Genomic DNA, 20345 nt, shown 5'->3' with positions numbered 1-20345 from the left:
CTGGCTACGCCGAGGGACCTAGACGCCGAGGGTCTACGCCGAGGGCTGCCGTCGGCGTAGCCTACGCCGAGGGCCAGGCGTGGCTACGCCGAGGGCAGCCGGCCGTCGGCGTATGCGGCGATTCCTGTAGTGAGCGAGTGGGCTTTTAACTTCTGCCGTTTTGGTATCAAGTTGCGTCAGTTTTTAATTTTCTGACTTGTTAAATCGTATCAATATAAAGCTGGGGCCAAGGGGTCATCCTGGACCCTACAGTGAATTGGATAGCTAGCAATGACCGATTTTAATTCGGTCAATATTGATTCGGTTAGTACGTCAAGGAATACAAAATTGACAAAAAAAAAACTCACCAAGAATCATTAAAGGCGATGAAAAATGCCTATAAATGCAAGTACTGGCGCTAAACGCACCCAAGACCCACAGGCTACAGTCCCACACGTGAGTAAACAGCATGAGCTCTTCTGTTCAGCCCATGCGTGTCAAGGCCGCATACCACCGATTCGTGGACAACTTCCAGCCCGTTCTCCTCGTCTCCCTCGCGGCTGCGTCTCTCGTCGCCCTGATGCGGCTGGGGACAGAGGAGCTGACCAGCCTGGTCCGTGAGCTTCAGCCCGTGCACCTATTCTTCACCGGCTTCCTCCCGGCCGCGGCGGTTATCTTCTACCTAATGCGTCGCCCATGCACCGTGTACCTGACCGACTACGCCTGCTTCCACTCCTCCTTCAACCACCCCCTCGCCCGCATCCCCATGGCCTCATTTGTAGAGCACAACAAGAAAACGCCTAGCATGAACGAGCGCAGCGTCCGTTTCATTTCGCGGCTGCTGGAGCGTTCCGGGCTCGGGGAGGAGACCTGCCTGCCGGCAGCGCACAACTTCGTCCCGACGCACGAGTACTGCACCCTCGACAACGCCCGCGCCGAGTTCGAACTCGTCGTCTTCTCGGCGATCGACGACCTCCTCGCCAAGACCGGCATCGCCCCTGACGCAATCGGCATCCTCGTCGTCAACTGCAGCCTGTTCTGCCCCACGCCATCCTTGGTCGACATGATCATACACAAGTACAACCTGCGCGGCGACATCCGCAGCATGAACCTCTCCGGCATGGGGTGCAGCGCGGGGCTCATCTCCGTGGGGCTCGCGAGGAACCTCCTGCAGGTCGCTCCCCGGGGCTCCCACGCGCTGGTCGTCTCCACGGAGACCATCACCCCGAACTACTACGTCGGCAACGAGCGCGCGATGCTCCTGCCCAACTGCCTGTTCCGCGTCGGCGGAGCGGCGGCGCTGCTGTCGACGTCTCCCGTGAAAGCTCGGTTCCGCCTCAAACACCTCGTGCGCACGCACACCGGCGCCGGGAACGACAGCGCTTACCGGTGCGTGTTTCAGCAGGAGGACGACGAGGGGAACGTCGGGATCAACCTCAGCAAGGACCTGATGGTCATCGCCGGCAAGTCTCTGGAGGCCAACATCACCAGGATCGGGCCGCTCGTCTTGCCGCTCCGCGAGCAGCTTCTTTTCGCGCTCTCCCTCGTTGCACGGAAGGTGTTCCGTGCCCGAACCAAGCCTTACATCCCAAACTTTTCCAAGGCGTTCAAGCACTTCTGTATTCACGCCGGCGGCCGGGCGGTAATAGATGAGCTGCAGAAAAGCCTCTCCCTCTCCGACGAGCAGGTGGAGGCGTCGAAGATGACGCTGCACCGGTTCGGAAACACGTCCAGTAGCTCGTTGTGGTACGAGCTAGCCTACATGGAGGCTAAAGGACGGATGCGCAAGGGCGATCGTGTTTGGATGATCGGATTCGGCTCAGGGTTCAAGTGCAACAGCGCGGCGTGGGAGTGCATCGAGCCTGCCCGTAATGCCGATGGGCCATGGGCCACGTCCATTCACAGGTATCCGGTGGTCATTCCCGACGTGCTAAAGCACTAGCTGCTTATAGTACGTCCTACTCAAAATGCCTCTCCTTAGAATTGTATGTGTATGGCCTTGGAATTGTATGTGTATGTCCTTGGAATTGTACGTGCTACATGTTGAGTGTATTCCTACTTGAAATTAGGTCGAACCATGCAGGAGTGCACGACCTGGTTGTTGCTCAGAGTCCTTTCAACGTACTATAGTACTGTATGGATGTCTTTAGTATGCGGGCAGTCATTGAAATAACTGAGCAATGCATGTCCTTGTCATTTATGTATGTATCCCGCACGCGGACAATACCATTCTTTTTATGGATCGCGATCTCAAAAAAGCTAAGAATCTAAAATTAACTTGTCAGTGTTCGAGCCTTTTTAGGATTCAAAATTTATTTCCATGAGAGTGCATTGTTTAATTTCGGGAGGCCCAATATGAAGCCTCTTAATATGCCAAACTACTTGGTTGTGAGCAAAGTCTATGCTAAAGGGGGTAGACAAATGAAAGGAAAATACACTGGTGGAAAAAGGGCCTTTGGTCGCGGTTCGCAACTGTCATTAGTCGCGGTTGCGCAACCGCGACCAATTAAGCGCGACTAAAGGCCCCCTCTTTAGTCGCGGTTGATTACGAACCGTGACTAAAGGCCCGTCCATGTGGGCGCCAGGCGACCGTCGGGGCGGAGGACCTTTAGTCGCGGTTCTTCTGGCCAACCGCGACTAAAGGCCGCCGCAGGTTTAGGGTTTTAGGCCCCCCTAAACCTGCCCCCCCCCCCCCCCAAACCTGTTTTCTATTTAATTTGTATTGTTTTATTTCTTTTGTGCTTTATTGTAATTTTGAAGGAGTTTCACATATTCTACGGTACTACATATATACATGCATATAAATGTACAATTCCAAACAAATTTGAAATTAGAACCAAAAAGAATTCAAGAGGAATATACAATATATATTCAATATCATCGGATGACCATATACAAGTTTGAACAAGTTTCCATACATAATTTAATGCATGTATAGTTCTACGTCCTCGCAATGGTGTTCTCCTTTAGGATCGAGGACTTCCCTCCTGAACCATCCAGCTAGTTCCTCTTGAAGTGGTCGGAAGCGAGCTTCTGGACTAAGCATCATCCGGAGGTTATTCCTCTGAGCATTGAGATCACTCGGAACGCGCTCAGAGGTGTATCTCCGGATCATCTCACAGACATAGTATCCACACAGATTGGTTCCCGGTGGCTGAATATCGCCACCATTCTTAGCCTTTGACCGCATGAAATGTAGCTCTTTTTTGAATTCACCGACCTTTGTATCTGAGAACCATCTCCAAACCCTACGAGGCAAAGAAAATTAAATGAACAAGAGAGTTATTAGTTAATTACTTGAAGCTTAATTAGGAAATGAACGAAATAGGCCGATCGATATAGAGCGCAAATGAATGAAAACAATTACTTTTGAATCATTTGTCTCATGTCGGCCCAACGCGCCTTATCCATATTCAGAGAGTCGTGGACGAGACATTCTGATTTGTCAACTTTAATTACTAGCAGAATCCAGTGGAACCTGCGGACACGATACATGCACAGTACGTCATGCATAACTCATCGATTAGCCGGCCACATACCATGCATGGAGTAAACAAAAGAGAATGTGCTCAAGACATAAACACTCACCCAAAATGGTAAGGAAATAGAATATCACTTTTGAGTTCCTGCTTATCAAGAAACCGCCACAGGTCTTCCTCCACGTCGGCGGGGTGATGCTGTAACGTATATCCATTAACGATGTGTGGGTCAATGAACCCAACATCATGGATGCTCCTTACTCTGCATTCCTTAATCTTCATTCTGCATGTATAATAGCGGACACAACAATATAGTTTAGGACATATATATATAGTGCAAGCAATATGAACGAGATGGGGTAGAAATAAATCACTTACAGAACGTAGCAACTGATGATAGATTTGTCGAGCTCGCGCAGATTGAAAAGCTGGAACAATTCACTCAGATGAATTTGTAAAGAGTAATGTTTGAAGCGATGCTCATATCCAACTTCCGCATAAATATAATCTTTGGCGTTTTTATTTTCTATGTAACCCTTGTACCATTTCAGCAGACCTTTCATTTGTGGAGGTAGATCCTCTTCCTGCGCAGGCTCGACGAGAGGCCCATTCTTCACATATGTAAGTACTACCTCCTTCACTGGCGCCTCATCAAGGCCTAACAGTTCACGAAGAGTAATACCTAAGTTGGCCGCTTGTTCTCTGGCACTCGTTACAGTCAATCCATGTGCTGCCGCAACTTCTATGATATCGGGGGCATCCGGACCGGCGGCTGTCACTATAAGCGGGGCAATCGATTGTTTACTTTGTTCCCCGAGCTGGGCAACTCGTTTCCCGCTTTGTGCACTTTGTAATTCCGCTTTCTCGGTCTCCTCTTTCTTCTCCTTGAACATGCGTGCCTGATTACGAAGTTCACGTGCATAGTCGTCAGGCAGATTCTTCGCGACTTGGGACGGTGTGTTCAAAAATGACTTAGCCCACTTCTTTTGCTCATCAGAAAATACTGGCTTGGGCTCGGGCTCTCTTTTCTTCTTGCAGTCCACCTTCCATTTCTCATATTCAGCAGTCGCGGCCGCCTCGACTTCCTCGGCACTACGTTCCCAAGGCCTCGTGGGGAGAGGCTTCAGTGATGGCTCCGGTACCTTTGTTATCTTAGGTACATAAGGGTCCGGGTTAATAATCCAGGACTGCTGCTTCTGCTTCTTCGCCGGAGGTGGATTGGGGGGCGGCGTCTGCTTACCCGCCCGGGGCGGACTAGGGGGCGGCGGCTGCTTACCCGCCGGAGGTGAATTGGGGGGCGGCGTCGGCTGACGTGAAGGAGGTGTAGGTGAAGCACCACCACCACCACCGCCACCGCCGCCACCACCACCACCGTAGGGGGGTGGACTTGTTGGCGCCTCGCCTGGAAACTTGATAAACTTCTTTTGCCATAGAATGAACTGGCGCTTGACATCTCCAAGTCTTGTCGCCCCTTCAGGTGTAGCAATGTCAATGTCCAGGTCCTCAAACCCTTGGACTATGTTCTCCACCGTGACACGAGCATAGCCATCTTGAATGGGGTTGTTGTGGTGGAGTGCTCCAGGTGGTAAAGCACTGCCGATGGCTACCTTCATGGACATGTTCCCGATAGGATAATACAGATGACATGCTTTCATCTCCTTTATATCGTCCACGGGGTAGCGAGGAGGCTCCGGTGCAGTAATTTCGACCACCAGAGGCTCCGGTGCAGTAATTTCGATCATCGGTGCACCAGCCGGTGGGGCCTCCGTGGAAGCCACGCTGCTTCTCCGCTGCTGGCTTCCGAGATCCAATGGATGATCTTCATGCTGCGCCCGAGCTGCATCTCTTTCGGCTACTAGTACACTCACGGTTTTCTTCATCACATCCATTTCCGATGCCAACCGCGCCACAACATCTGCTTCCCGATCCATCTTTCTCTTACGACACGTAACCGTATGGGTCATCGTTCTGGGGGAACCCTACTTTCCACGGAATGTGCCCCATGCCTCGTACACGTCCTCCGTGTTCAGGATTCCCGAGGGCTTTTGTCAGGGCGTCGTTCTCTCTGTTGAACTTGATCCTCCCCTCTTGAGCATCCCTCATTGCCTCAATAAGCTTTTGGGTGGGTTTAATTATTTTGCCCTGGTAAACACACTCCCCTGTCTCCGGGTTCAGCGATCCCCCATGCTCGTACCACCAGCTTTTGGCCCTTGGGTCCCATCCCTCCGTACCTGGACGGATTTCTCGCGCCCTCAGCTCGTTCTCCATCTTCTCCCACCTAGGCATCCAAAGGCGATACCCTCCTGGCCCCATAATATGATTGTACTCCTTCTTAGCCGCATTTTCCTTAATTTTTTTTTCGATATTTGAAGGAACTGCTCCGATTTCTTTTGCTTCACAAATTCTGGCCAATCATGTTGCAGTTTCTCATATTGTCCTTTGAAATCCGGAGTCTTGTTCTGCTTGACAAAGTCATGGGCTAGATTTTGCTTGTATTTCCGGAATGCGTCGGACATCTTATGAAGAGCGAACTGTTTGACTAGCTTGCACCTCTCCTTGTTTTCCTCAATCTTGTTACCCTCCTCATCGTATTTGTGGTATTCCGGAGGTAGAACGAAATGTTCCATAAGCTTGTTGAAGCAATCTTTTTTTGTTCTCTTATCGACAAAAGTGAAACCAAGACGTGCCTTCTTTGGCTGATTCCACTCCTGGACGGTGATCGAGACGTTGTCTCTAACAACGGCTCCGCATTGGCTGATAAACTTAGTGGCGTTCTTGCGGGGCTCCAGCGGCCTGCCGGTTGCTTCCTCGACAATCTCGATGGTGCATGTTTCTCCTGGTTTCATCGTCTTGGTTGCGCCACGCTTTGACGACGTACTCGATTGTTTTGACGATCCGGCCGAGGGCTAAAATAAGAAAGAGAGTCGCGCACGTTAGTACACACATATTTATTCAAATCAGTTAGTTTGTATCACCAGAGGCTCAATGTATATATATACCTCGGCGCCGGAGGTGGTTGCTACTTCCAATTGAAGATCGTGGTTTATCGACGTTTCTTCGGCATCATCTTGCTGACGGCGCCCTTCATCTTCACCCTCAAGGTTCAGATAAGAAGAGATATCATCTTCTTCTTGTCCGGTCGGTACATATAGAATATCGCCTTTTATGATGCCGAAAATATGGTCTTCAGCGTCCGGATCATAGTTGTCCATAATCGGGTCAGCTCTATCGTCCGCCATATGTCAGTCCTGAAAACATGTAGTCAAAAAAATTAATTGTGTATATGCATTATCACATCTCTTCTACATATAAAGAGAGAGGGCGACGAGGGAGGCGAGAGGGGGGACGCAGTGACCGCGTGACCGAGAGACCGGTGGCGGTGGCGAAAGGGCGGTGGCGGAGACGCGTATTAGATGTGTATATGCGGACGATCGACCTCGCCTCGAAGTGACCGCGTGACCGAGAGACCGGTGGCGGTGGCGAAAGGGCGGTGGCAGTGGAGGTGGCGGTGCCGATCCTCTCTCTCGTAAAAAAACAAAAAAAACCCGCGCGTATACGGAGGGGGCGGCGAGGGCCTCGCCGCCCCCTCCATATACACGCGGGGTCGGTGGCGAAAGGGCGCTGGCGAAAGGGGGGCGGCAGCGGTGGCGACGGTCGTTCTTTTATAACAAAGTTGTTTCATTTTTAATTAAAAAAACTTATTTACAAATTAGTTCTTCACATAATTTATTTAAGTTACATTTATAATTAACAAAAGTTAGTTACAAATTAGTTCTTCACATAATTTAATTAAGTTACATTTTTAATTAACAAAAGTTAGTTACAAATTAGTTCTTCACATAATAATTTAATTAAGTTACATTTTTAATTAACAAAAGTTAGTTACAAATTAAAAAAACAAAAAAAAAAAAATCGGCCAGGCGCGCGCGCCCTGGCCTCTCTCCTCTCCCTCTCTGCTTCTCTCTCTCCGACAGCAGCGCGCGGCGGGATGCATGCAGCGGCGGCGATGGATGCAAGGGGCGGCGGCGGCGGCGAAAGCGGCGGCGCGGCGCGCGTGTGGCGGCGGCGGCGGCGGCGGTTACAGGAGGACCTAGCTACGACGGCGCGGCGTCTCCGAGACGAGGGCGGCGCGCGACGCGCGGCGCGGTTCTTACGGGAGGATCGACTACGGCGGCGCGGCGCGCTCTCGGGCGAGGGCGACGACGTAGAAGACGACGGCGACGGCGGCGCGCGGCGCTCGGGCAGCCTGACGGCGTAGAAGACGAGAGGGCGGCGACGGCGCGGCGCTGCAGAGTCGAGGCGACGGTTCGGCGGAGAAGAAGAAGTGCGCGGCCGTCCGCGCGCGCAAATATTTATAGGGAAGCACTTTTAGTCGCGGTTGGTGAGGCCAACCGCGACTAAAGCCTTTTTTTCGCCCCATTTGCGGCTCCCGCGGAAAATGACCTTTAGTCGCGGTTGGCCCTAAAGGCCTTTTTCAAAATTATTTCATTTTCTAAATGTGAAAATAAAACTAATTCATGTCTAAATGTGAAAAATACAAATAATATATCAAAAAATTCAGAAAAATAAAACTAATTCATTTCAAAATATTAAAAATACAAATTATATATCAAAAAAATCAGAAAAATAAAACTAATTCATTTCAATATGTTAAAAATACAAATAATATATCAAAAAATTAAGAAAAATAAAACTAATTCAATTCAAAATGTTTAAAATACATATAATATATCAAAAAATTCATAAAAATAAAACTAATTCAATTCAAAATTTTAAAAATACAAATAATACATCAATAAATTCAGAAAAATAAAACTAATTCAATTCAAAATCTTAAAAATACAAATAATATATCAAAAAATTCAGAAAAATAAAACTAATTCAATTCAAAATTTTAAAAATACAAATTATCAAAAAATTCATAAAAATAAAACTAATTCAATTCAAAATTTCTTCCCGTCCGCCTCTGTCTTCTCGTTGGCCCCCTCTTCCCGCCTCTGTCTTTCCGCCGACCCCCTCTTCCCGCCTCGTCTTCCCGCCATTTCTTCCCTGTCTTCCCGCCTCTTTCTTCCCGCCAATTTTTTCCCGCCAATTTCTTCCCGCCTCTTTCTTCCCGCCACTTTCTTCCCGCCTCCTGTCTTCCCGCTCCCATTTTTCCCGCCATTTGTCACTCCATATATGTAGCCCGGCTTGGCCAGCATTATCACATCTCTACAATCTCTCATCACTCTCTCATGGCTTCCACCGCACCCACTCTAACCTACCAGCAGGTGGAGGAGCTTTGCGCCTCAAACTACCCTTGCCCACCGGGCTACCGCGTCCCCGCCGGCTGGAGCCTAAGCGCCGGCGGCGTGCCGGTCCCTCCCGTCCCTCAGGGTACTGCGCGCCGGGCGGCCATCACGAACCACTACTACCTCGACCTCACGCCGGAGCAGCGGATGAATCCCGCGGCATCCTCGATAACCAGCATACTTGGGACGCCTTCTTCATCAATCGGCGTGAGAGGGTGCTCGCCCGGGTATGAGGAGGACGGTGCGCCTCACGGGAACTTCCACGAGGCCGGCCGTCGGCTATGGTGGTACGGCCGGACTCTGCAGAGCGTCATGGACTACATCACGGCTGGCGATATCCCCGCCTGCGCTACCCTCAGTTCGAGCCACGAGCGCCACCCGACGAAAGCGACGACAGCAGCGACAACGACGGCGGCAACTTAGAAGGCGACGACTACCAGTACAACAGCGGCGGCTATGAAGACTACGAGTATGCATATTATACGCCTAGGCAGGAGTATGACTGAATCACTCCAAATTTCATGTATCATCAGTGCTATCTCGAGTCAATTGAATCATTCGAAAATGGACACCAAACACATCACGGGTAATATAATTCACATGATCCATTCAACAAAGTTTGGTACAATAAATTATTATTACACATTATTTCTTCCCTTGTGTCCCTGCTTGCTTACGATTGTGCCGTATCCATGGAGCATCCTCATCATTTAACTTAATGCTTGGGTCGGTGTTCACTTTGAAGGGCGGAATTTCAGCAAACATATTATAATATTCTGACATGTCTGTCTTGTCCTCCACTCCCACGGTGTTTCTTTTCCCTGAAAGAACAATGTGGCGCTTTGGATCATCGCATGATGTACTGATCGTTTTCTTATCTTTCCGTTTCCTCGGTTTGCTACTCATATCCTTCACATAGAAAACCTGAGCGACATCTTTCGCTAGGACGAATGGTTCGTCAAGGTAACCAAGATTGTTGAAATCCACCATTGTCATTCCGTATTGCTGGTCCACCTTTACCCCACCTCCTGTTAGCTTGAACCATTTGCACCGGAACAAAGGGACCCTAAAGGAGGGTCCATAGTCAAGTTCCCATATCTCCTCTATGTAACCATAATATGTGACCTTTTGCCCATTCTCGGTTGCTGCATCAAAGCGGACACCACTGTTTTGGTTGGTGCTCTTTTTATCTTGGGCAATCGTGTAAAATGTATTCCCATTTATCTCGTACCCTTGGAAAGTCGTTATAGTCGAAGATGGTGTCTTGGCCAACATGTACAGCTGATCTACAACATGATCGTCATTCATTAAATGTTTTCTCAACCAACTGCCGAAAGTCTCCATGTGGGCCTTCCATACCAGGATTCAGGCTTCCCAGGGTTGTCCGAGCGTAAAATATTCTTGTGTTTCTCAAAGTACGGAGCCACCAAGCTGGAATTGGTCAGAACTGTGTGGTGTGCTTCAGTCAGAGAATGGCCGTCCATACATATCGTTGATTTCCTTCCGATCGTGCCTTTTCCACTTAGTCTCCCCTCGTGCCGCGATCGAGGAAGACCAATCGGCTTAAGGTCAGGAACAAAGTCAACACAAAACTCAATTACCTCCTCATTTCCATAGCCCTTGGCGATGCTTCCTTCTAGCCTAGCACGGTTATGAACATATTTCTTTAATATTCCCATGAACCTCTCGAAGGGGAACATATTGTGTAGAAATACAGGACCGAGAATGGAAATCTCATCGACTAGGTGAACCAGGAGGTGCGTCATAATATTGAAGAAGGATGGCGGGAACACCAACTCGAAACTGACAAGACATTGGATCACATCGTTCTGTAACCGTGGTAGACCTTCTGGATTGATTACCTTCTGAGAGATTGCATTGAGGAATGCACATAGCTTCACAATGGCTACTCGAACATTTTCCGGCAGGAGCCCCCTCAAAGCAATCGGAAGCAATTGCGTCATAATCACGTGGCAGTCGTGAGACTTCAGGTTTTGGAACTTTTTCTCCGCCATGTTTATTATTCCCTTTATATTGGACGAGAATCCAGACGGGACCTTCATACTGCTCAGGCATTCAAAAAAGATGACCTTCTCTTCTTTGGTCAGAGCGTAGCTGGCACGACCTTGAAACCGTTCCGGATGCCGGTCATCAGGGTCTTTCAAACGTTGCTGGTCCTGCCGTGCTTCCTTTGTATCATTTGACTTCCCATACACGCCCAAGAAGCTTAGGAGGTTCACGCAAATATTCTTCGTAACGTGCATCACGTCGATTGCAGAGCGGACTTCTAGGACTTTCCAATATTCTAGCTCCCAGAATATAGATTTCTTCTTCCACATGGCTGCGTGCCCGTCGGCTCCCTTCGGAACTGATTGTCCGCCGGGACCTTTCCAAAGATGACTTTCAAATCCTTGACCATATCAAATACCTCGGCACCGGTGTGTTCCGCGAGCTTCGGCCGGTGATCTGCCTTGCCGTTGTAATGCTTGCCTTTCTTTCTTACTGGATGAATTTTCGGAAGAAATCGACGATGCCCAAGGTACACGTTCTTCTTACAATTTGGCAAATGTACACTTTCAGTCTCATGTAAGCAGTGCGTGCATGCATTGTATCCCTTATTTGACATTCCCGAAAGGTTACTAAGAGCAGGCCAATCGTTGATGGTTACGAAAAGCAACGCTCGTAGGTCAAATTCCTCTTCTTTGTGCTCATCCCACACACGGACACCAGGTCTGCCCCACAGCTGTAAAAGTTCATCAACTAATGGCCTTAGGTACACATCGATGTCGTTGCCGGGTTGCTTCGGACCTTGGATGAGCACTGGCATCATAATGAACTTCCGCTTCATGCACAACCAAGGAGGAAGGTTGTAGATGCATAGAGTCACGGGCCAGGTGCTATGGCTGGAGCTCTGCTCGCCAAAAGGATTCATGCCATCTGTACTTAGACCAAATCTTATGTTCCTTGCGTCAGCTGCAAAATCTTTGAACTCTCTGTCGATCTTTCTCCATTGCGTTCCCTCTGCGGGGTGTCTCAACTCCCCGTCCGACTTACGGTCCTCTTTGTGCCATCGCAACAACTTGGCATGCTCTTTGTTCCTGAACAGACGTTTCAACCGTGGTATTATAGGAGCATACCACATCACCTTGGCGGGAACCCTCTTCCTGGGTTTCTGGCCCTCAACATCGTCACCAGGGTCACCGCCTCTGATCTTATAACGCAATGCAGTGCATACCGGGCATTCATTCAAATTCTCGTATTCACCGCGGTAGAGGATGCAGTCGTTGATGCATGCATGTATCTTCAGAACCTCTAAACCTAGAGGGCAGACAAACTTCTTTGCTTCGTACGTACTGGTGGACAACTCGTTATTCTTTGGAAACATATTCTTCAACATTTTTAGCAAGTTTTCAAATGCCGAGTCAGCTACACCTGCCTGTGCCTTCCATTTCAGCAAATCCAGTGTGCAGCCCAGCTTTTTCAGACCATCATCGCATCCGGGGTACAGCGCCTTTCTGTGATCCTCTAACATGCGATCCAAATTCTCCCTCTCCTTTTCAGTTTCGCAGCGTCTCTGTGCATCAGCAATGGTCCGACCAAGATCATCAACGGGATCATCACGTGCCTCTTCTTCACCTTCCCCTTCACCTTCCCCTTCACCTTCAGCATCCTCCATGAAAGTATCACAAAAATGAGCAAGATAGCTTTCATTGATGAAATCATCCCCTTCTTCATCTTCTTCCATTATAACCCCTCTTTCTCCATGCTTGGTCCAACAATTATAGCTTGGCATGAAACCGTGCCGAAGCAGGTGCATGTGAACATCTCTTGAGGAAGAGTAACCCTTCTGATTCTTACAGTTAACACATGGACATATAACAAAACCCCCCTGCTTGTTCGCATTAGCCACTACGAGGAAATCTTTCAAACCCGTAGTGAACTCGCCGGAGAGTCGGTTACCGTACATCCATTACCGATTCATCTGCATTATTATAATATAAAATATATAATTAACCATCATGCATTTGTTAAACTAACTAGCTACAAACAATATAAATTAAACAATGAACTACACACATGCATATTTTATCAATGACACATGAAAGGTTCAAGTTGCTAACCGCAATCGAGGAGGAAAAAATAAATAAGGAAGCTCAAGTGTGGCTCCAACACTTCATATCATGTTTGTTTCATGCTCTTGGGGCATTTTATCAAACACCTAGGAACCAAAAGCAAACCTACACCCCCTTGTGAAGCTTGTGAAGAGAAGTGGCACCAAATGGCTAAGTGCTGTGAGCTGAGGCCCTTTTATAGGGATGGGCCTTTAGTCCCGGTTGGCCTGGCCAACCGCGACTAAAGGCCTTCGGGCACCTTTAGTCGCGGTTGGCCAGGCCAACCGCGACTAAAGCCCCCCACGTGCACCAGCTGGCCACCGAGCGCCCTGGGCCCAGGCCTTTGGTCGCGGTTCGCCTCCCGAACCGCGACTAAAGGTCCCATTAGTCGCGGTTCCTATAGCTTCGCGACTTATGGGGCTGGACGGAAGCCTGTTTTTCTACCAGTGATAGTGAGCTCTTGTTAGAAGATTGGTTTTCATTAATTTGGTACTAACTAACATGATACTTCCCGTTCTAAATTAGTTGCAGCAACAATAACAACAATAACATCAGAGCCGTTTTACCAAGCAAGTTGGGGTAGGCTAGATATGAAACTCAACAGAAATAACAGGGAGCCAAAACAAGAACGAGATGGAAAAAGAGAGTAAACGAAAGATTTCAGCACATGGATAGCTGATCTCCATGCAGTCCTATCAAAAGCCAAGAATTTAGATCCATTCCAATCGGAAAGTGTTTTTGGCTCACGAGCTCCAGTGCTCCCGCCATTTAAAAAAATAAAAGATATTTTTACAAGTTACTAAAAATCTGAAAATAATTTTGGGATTGTCAATGGTATATCTCACAATCATGCAAAATCTTAACCCGAAATTCGTTTTATTTTGTGCTAGACAAAAATGACAAAATCTGATATGTTTGGGAGATTTAAAAATAACTACACAGATCTACACTTTTGTCATTTGTGTGTAGATCAGAATATAAAGTATTTGAAGTTGATATTTTACACGTTTGTGGAATACAAGATTGACTGTATATGGATTCTTCCCAAAATGAGCGAACCTACGTGCATATCTAGACCAAATCTGATCAAAGTTGTGACAACAAATTTGGAACAGCGGAGTACTATATATGGTATCTTTCTTCTAGTTGCCTGAAAGAGTTTTGCATAAATTAGATTACTCCCAATGAAGATTCTTTTGACAAGAAGATAGCGAGAAGAAGAAATGCCGACTAGTTAGATGGGATGTGGTTTGCCACCCAATATATCACGGAGGGCTTGATGTTTATGACCAGGTTAAAAACACACCCCTTCTCGGAAAATGGGTTTTCAAGCTGCTGACCCAGATGGGGTTTGGAAAACTCCGTTGACAAGAAAATATATACGTGCGAAGGTGTCACCACTGGTTTATTCGAAACTTGGTGATGAATGATTGTTTTCAGGATCCTACGTCAATTCCACTTCACAGATCGGAGATGTGTTTATTTGGTTGGAAAGGGGCTCATCTCAACAGGTTTGGATCAAAGACGTGATATAGATGAAAAATTTCCCTCAGACTTTACTATCGATGTGATCATAATATTATACAAGACCGGAAGATGAACTCCTCAGGCATATAGATGCATCCACCAAGGTCGACAGATGGATCTAGATTTTATGGCTATGGAGGCTACATCAGTGACGTGGTGTATATGTTCACCACCTCTTTTGGATGAGTCGTCTTCTCCTATATGTAGGTGTCGGTGGTAGGTGTCTCCATGCTACACACTAGATCTTCGGATCATTTCAAGTCATGCTATATTCTGGTCATGGTTCGATGTAAGTATGGTTGAGGGAGTCTTCGTGAAGTCTTTGTGTAGCACGACAGACCTTCGTGTCATGGGCGCATTGGGCTGGATGGGGTGCGAGCACGTGTACTGTAGGGAAGCGGGCTAACTCCACTTATATCCGACAAGCCCAAATCAGTACCTTTAATAAGATGGGCAACCTTGCAGTGGTAGGAAAACGCATTAGTGGAATTTTACAACAGAGCCATACCAATAGTAATATTGGGTTGCGTTGCAAAACGCTCAACGCCACCAGTATATTGCTACTTGCGGCAGTGTCATTTTCATGAAGAGCCCACTGAATATGTGCGGCCAAACACACCGGCCGGCCCAAAAATATTAGTAGCATCCATCAGTAATACTAGTACTAGCGGTGTTGCAAATTGGGCTGCGATCAGGGACGGAGCCAGGAAAATGAGATAAGGGGGGCCAACATCATGTAAAATTTCATGGAGGGGGCCATATAGCTAAATTTAGGTGAAATTGCAGGTCAAATCAACATATTAACAAAGAGGTTTTCAGAAAAAAAATTCACCATGAGGGGGGCCATGGCCCCAGCCAGCCCCCTCCTGGCTCCGTCACTGGCTGCGATGCCAGTATTTTTTCGTGGTCTCGCAACCCCTTCACCAGTGATCTAGCTTATTGGGCCACGCTAGTAACCTACGAAGCCCACCCCGCGCGACTCGACACAACCTATGCGCACGACCTTGCACGAATCATACGCCGCGTCGCACTCTCCTCTCATTCACGCTGCCCTTCTGCGGTGACCCAGCATACCACTGCATGTTGTAGTATACAAGTCGTTGATATGATCTTCATGAAGGGACTTCTTCAGAAATATCACATCCCTCAGAGTGGTACACCAGAAACATTGCAGGTCATAACACTCCAGATTATATTACATACATGGTCTTAACAAGTTGGTATTCTCATAGGTCCGATGAGAACACCTTATGATACTAATATTGAACTCTTACAACTCAACATAAAGTTCAAACTGAGCTCAACAACTTATTTAAGTATGCCACTACACTGCTCGGCTCTAAGATAACTATGGTAGAACACTACTCCTACGCATCATTGTTGTCAACTCCGTAGACTATTCCATAGTCCACGCCTTCTACTCCTCCGGATAGACCAGGTTCCTCGTACACCAGTTTCTAGTCCCTTTCCGGTGATCTGTCGTTGACCTCCACTTCATTGTCACATTCTAGCAAGGGTGTCGAAAGAAAGTGAGTACAGAGGTACTAAACAAGTTCAAAAGAAAAAAATGTGTTTGATGCTCTAGCTACGACCATTGATCAGAAAATCTCAGGTTAATGCATGTTTCAAAAACATTTCTTCAAAAGGTTCATTTTATGTTGAAAACTATGCCCGCCGGTCTTCACAGGTTGACCAGAACTTCACGGAGTTCCTTTCCTGCCGCGTTCGTAGTTCCCTTCCGGGAACTGGGAGTGACAAGCCACAATTTAATACACTCTGCAGAGGTGAGTTAGTTTTCCCATAAGAGAACTTATCCTTGTTGCCAACCGGGCGTACTTTCCCATCCACACTTCCTTGGTGTGAGGCCCGGCATAAGAACCAAGCTAATCACTGCCTTCTCCGCGACCCCGCAGACCCACCCTATTGTAAGTCTGTTCTGCTCTTTATCTATAGGTAGACGGACCCAGGCATTTGTTCTCACCTATACCATTAAGGTAGACCGTTCCGAACATTTCTTATGCCCTGTCCTATACACTATAGATAGACCAACCCGGACAACCCTTACAATCCATCATAGACCTTTAATAAGTTTGCCCTCTCCTGTATCTATTGGTACACCATTCTGGACCAATGTCCTCACCTTTACCAAATAGATAGACCGATATAGGCAACCCTTATCACTAGTCCGTTGGCATGCGAGAGGGAAAAGATACAGCTGACTTCCCCAGAGCCATTATAGATCTCATGGTTAAGGCGAAATGTACGGCGCTAGAATCACTAGATGGCATTGGTGATTAGTCCTAAATGATTAGAACCCTTGCAATGGAACCTCCACCATCAACACATATCATGGTTCCATTGCCAACCACATAGTCATATTCATTATTGGAAAAGTAACATTTTATTTTCAATGCAGGAGTGATAAGTATGTAGCTTTGCGACTAAATTGATAGAACATAATCAAGATGGCATGAGCAAGAGTGAACTTGCCTGGTGACTGCGAGATAGTGCAGTTCGATGCGTTGGATGGAACCTGGATGATGAGAAAATCCCTACTACACTACCACCTCCGTCATTACAAGATGAAGACGATGCTGATGTGAAGCTAGAGTCCAATGAAGTTAGGATTGGACCCATTACAAGGGCTCGTGTGAAGCTACTTAAATAACAGGTGAACTTGTTCCTAAATGATACTTTGATCGATGAGAACGTTATACTGCCTAAGTCCTATTACTTATGTATGATCAGGTATGAAGAGGGAGCAAGCATCGCACGAGGATAAGAGGAGCGGCTGGACGTGAAGCTGGACATGGAACTGGACATGAAGACATTCCATGGACGCGCGAGGGAGGAGCGGGAGGCATGCGCGAGAGAAGAAGAAGAAGAAGCAGTCCAGCCCGGTGCCAGGCCCGGTCTGACTGGCCACCACGCCGCCTGACCCGGCGCCAAGCCCGGTCGAACCGGCCCCCAAGCCGGATGAGCCCGGTTTCAACTGGAACCTGCACTAGTGCTAGCCGGGGGATGTTCTGATTGTCACCGCGGTGCCCCGGTCAGCACCCGGCGCCAGGTCCGGTTTCAACCGGCCTGACCCGGTCCCAAGCCCGGTCGACCAGCTCCTGAGCCGGCGTGTTCGAGTCTTTCTCGACCAGATCCCGATCTGGGTCGGTTTTCTATGTGTTTTCTCAACCTGTGGTCGTCCTGAACCCCTAGATAAGTGCCCAGGGCGCTGATAACCGACAAGTATAGGGGATCGCAACAGTCTTCGCGGGAAGTAAAACCCAATTTATTGATTCAACACAAGGGGAGGTAAAGAATACTTATAAGCCTTAACAACTGAGTTGTCAATTCTGCTGCACCTGGAAAAGCACTAGTAACAGGGGTGATGTGAAAGCAACAGTAATATGAGAGCAATAGTAACAGTAACACAACAGCAGTAGCGGTAACACAGGAGCAATGGCACCATAAAATAGTTGATACTACTTCTAATGGCATATAGAACGAGTATATGATGATGAGAGATGGACCGGGGTTCCCAGCGATCTACACTAGTGGTAACTCTCCAATAACAAGTGACAAGTGTTGGGTGAACAAATTACAGTTGGGCAATTGATAGGATTGAAATAGCATTAAGACAGAACATCAAGATTATTAATTATGTAGGCATGTTTTCCATATATAGTCATACGTGCTCGCAATGAGAAACTTGTACAACATCTTTTGTCCTACCAGCCGGTGGCAGCCGGGCCTCAAGGGAATCTACTGGCTATTAAGGTACTCCTTTTAATAGAGCACCGGAGCAGAGCATTAACACTTGGTGAAAACATGTGATCCTCATACCTACGCCTTCCCCTCCAGTTGTCCCAATTTCTGTCACTTTGGGGCCTTTGGTTCCGGACATAGACATGTGCATACAACTTGTAGATACAATCTAAGCAATAAGTATAGAGCTTAAATCTAAGATCATGCCACTCGGGCCCTAGTGACAAGCATTAAGCATAACAAGATTGCAGCAACAATAACTTCACAAACTTTATAGATAGACTAATCATAATGTATCATCCATCGGATCCCAACAAACACAACACCGATTACATCAGATGAATCTCAATCATGTAAGGCAGCTCATGAGATCATTGTATTGAAGTACATGGGAGAGAGAGTACCAACTAGCTACTGCTAGAACCCGTAATCCATGGGGGAACTACTCACGGAGCATGATGGAGGCGGTGGCGTTGATGGAGATGGCTTCCGGGGGCACTTCCCCGCCCCGGCAGGGTGTCGGAACAGAGACTTCTGTCCCCGAATTGGAGTTTCGCGATAGCGGTGGCGCCCCTGGAGTCTTTCTGGAGTTTCGTCAATTGGTCTCGTGTTTTTAGGTCGAAAGGGGTCTTATAGGCGAAGAGGCGGCGCAGGAGGGGCACCAGGGCGCCCTCCCCATAGGCCGGCGCGGCCAGGGGCCTGCCCGCGGGCCATGTGGTGTGGGGGCCCTGGGCCTCCTCTCCGTCTCCCCTTCGGTGTCCTGGTCCGTCTCGGTGAATTATGATGTTTGGTCTTCGTTTCGTCGAATTCCGAGAATATTGCCCGAACAGCCTTTCTGGAACCAAAAACAGCAGAAAACAGGAACTGGCACTGTGGCATCTTGTTAATAGGTTAGTTCCGGAAAACGCATAAAAATATTATAAACTGTGAGCAAAACATGTAGGTATTGTCATAAAACAAGCATGGAACATCAGAAATTGTAGATACGTTGGAGACGTATCAGGTGCCCCCATAATAGCTTTAGACCACGTTTAAGATAAACCCTAGTTCATAGTTGATTGCTTTGCAACTCTATCGAATTCATACACCATATTGCATCGATTTGGTGTTTGTTACTGAAAATATTGCGTGATCTGTTGTTCCATTGAGAATTAGAAGATTGCAATCTACCACTTCGTGGTTCGGGGCTACGTGCGCAAGTGTGTGGAGCTGCGAATATCTTGCAGGGTTGAGAGCTGTTGCATTGGCGACAGGGATTGATCGAGAGACTTCGCCGGTGTCATACAAGTTATCTCCACCTCATCATCGTGTTATCTCCGCTGTGTTCATCACCACCACCATTTCTTACTGAGAAGATCGGGCCACCCCTTATCATCTTGGCATCATATTTGAGTGTTTCACTAGTGGGAAAAGCCTTATAGGTGAATCTTATTTTTGTGGCGCACTGGACGAATATGCACCACAGAAAGTTCTTTTGTGGCGCACCTGGCTCGGTGCGCCACAAAAATAAGCTATTTTTGTGGCGCAGCGAAGATAGCTGCGCCACAGAAACAAGAAGGGGCCCACACCCTGCCACCCCTAATCATAGATTCCACTATAACTGTGGCGCACAGGCGTGGTGCGCCACAGAAATAAATTGTTCAGTGGCGCACACGGTGTGGTGCGCCACAGAAATAACTTGTTCTGTGGCGCACTAGTTATGGTGTGCCACAGAAATAGTGGAACTTATATCATCCCCGTACCCTCCCCACGCCCGTTCACCTCCGCGTGCCCGTACACCTCTCCCCTCTCCTCCGATCCCTACCGCCGCGCGCCGCCATGGTGAGCGCTGGCATCGCCGTCGCCTTCCTCCGCGAGGGCCGCATGCCGCCACGCTCCTCCCATCACCGCCACCTGCAGCACAAGCTGCCGCTACGGCGAGGAGGTGCCGCCGCATCAAGGTGGAGGAGGGGCCGGCATCGCGTCATGGTGGAGGAGCCGCCGCGTCCTCCTCCTCCTCCACCCCTGCCGTCATCGTCAACCTCCTCCTCCACCCCTGTCCTTGGTGAACTCTCTCCCCTCCCCTCCCTCTTAATTCCTCTCCCGCGCGAGCACAAGGTGCTCGACGAAATGCTCTTGTGCTATTGCTGTCATTGTTGCTATCCTGGTGAACTACTGTTGCTAGCATGCAGTCATTGTTGCTGTCATTGTCCTGGTGA

At 48.2% G+C, this 20345-nt stretch overlaps 1 protein-coding gene across 1 annotated transcript; it reads left to right on the top strand.

Annotated features, from left to right (window-relative positions):
* The first annotated feature begins 391 nt into the window (after positions 1-391).
* LOC127332427 (3-ketoacyl-CoA synthase 5) lies at positions 392-2223 on the top strand. Its single transcript, XM_051358730.1, has one exon. The coding sequence runs from the start codon at positions 449-451 to the stop codon at positions 1919-1921; it is 1473 nt and encodes a 490-aa protein (XP_051214690.1). The 5' UTR covers positions 392-448; the 3' UTR covers positions 1922-2223.
* Positions 2224-20345: the final 18122 nt, after the last annotated feature.

This window comes from Lolium perenne, chromosome 4 (assembly GCF_019359855.2).
Source record: "Lolium perenne isolate Kyuss_39 chromosome 4, Kyuss_2.0, whole genome shotgun sequence".
In the NCBI taxonomy this organism is placed as follows: domain Eukaryota; kingdom Viridiplantae; phylum Streptophyta; class Magnoliopsida; order Poales; family Poaceae; genus Lolium; species Lolium perenne.
The sequence above is the reverse complement of the archived record's forward strand: the minus strand, read 5'-3'. Positions and strand labels throughout refer to the sequence as shown.

What these genes read in the sequence shown, in the direction of transcription:
- LOC127332427 (XM_051358730.1), top strand. Translation starts at nt 449, where the DNA reads ATGAGCTCTTCTGTTCAGCCCATGCGTGTCAAGGCCGCATACCACCGA.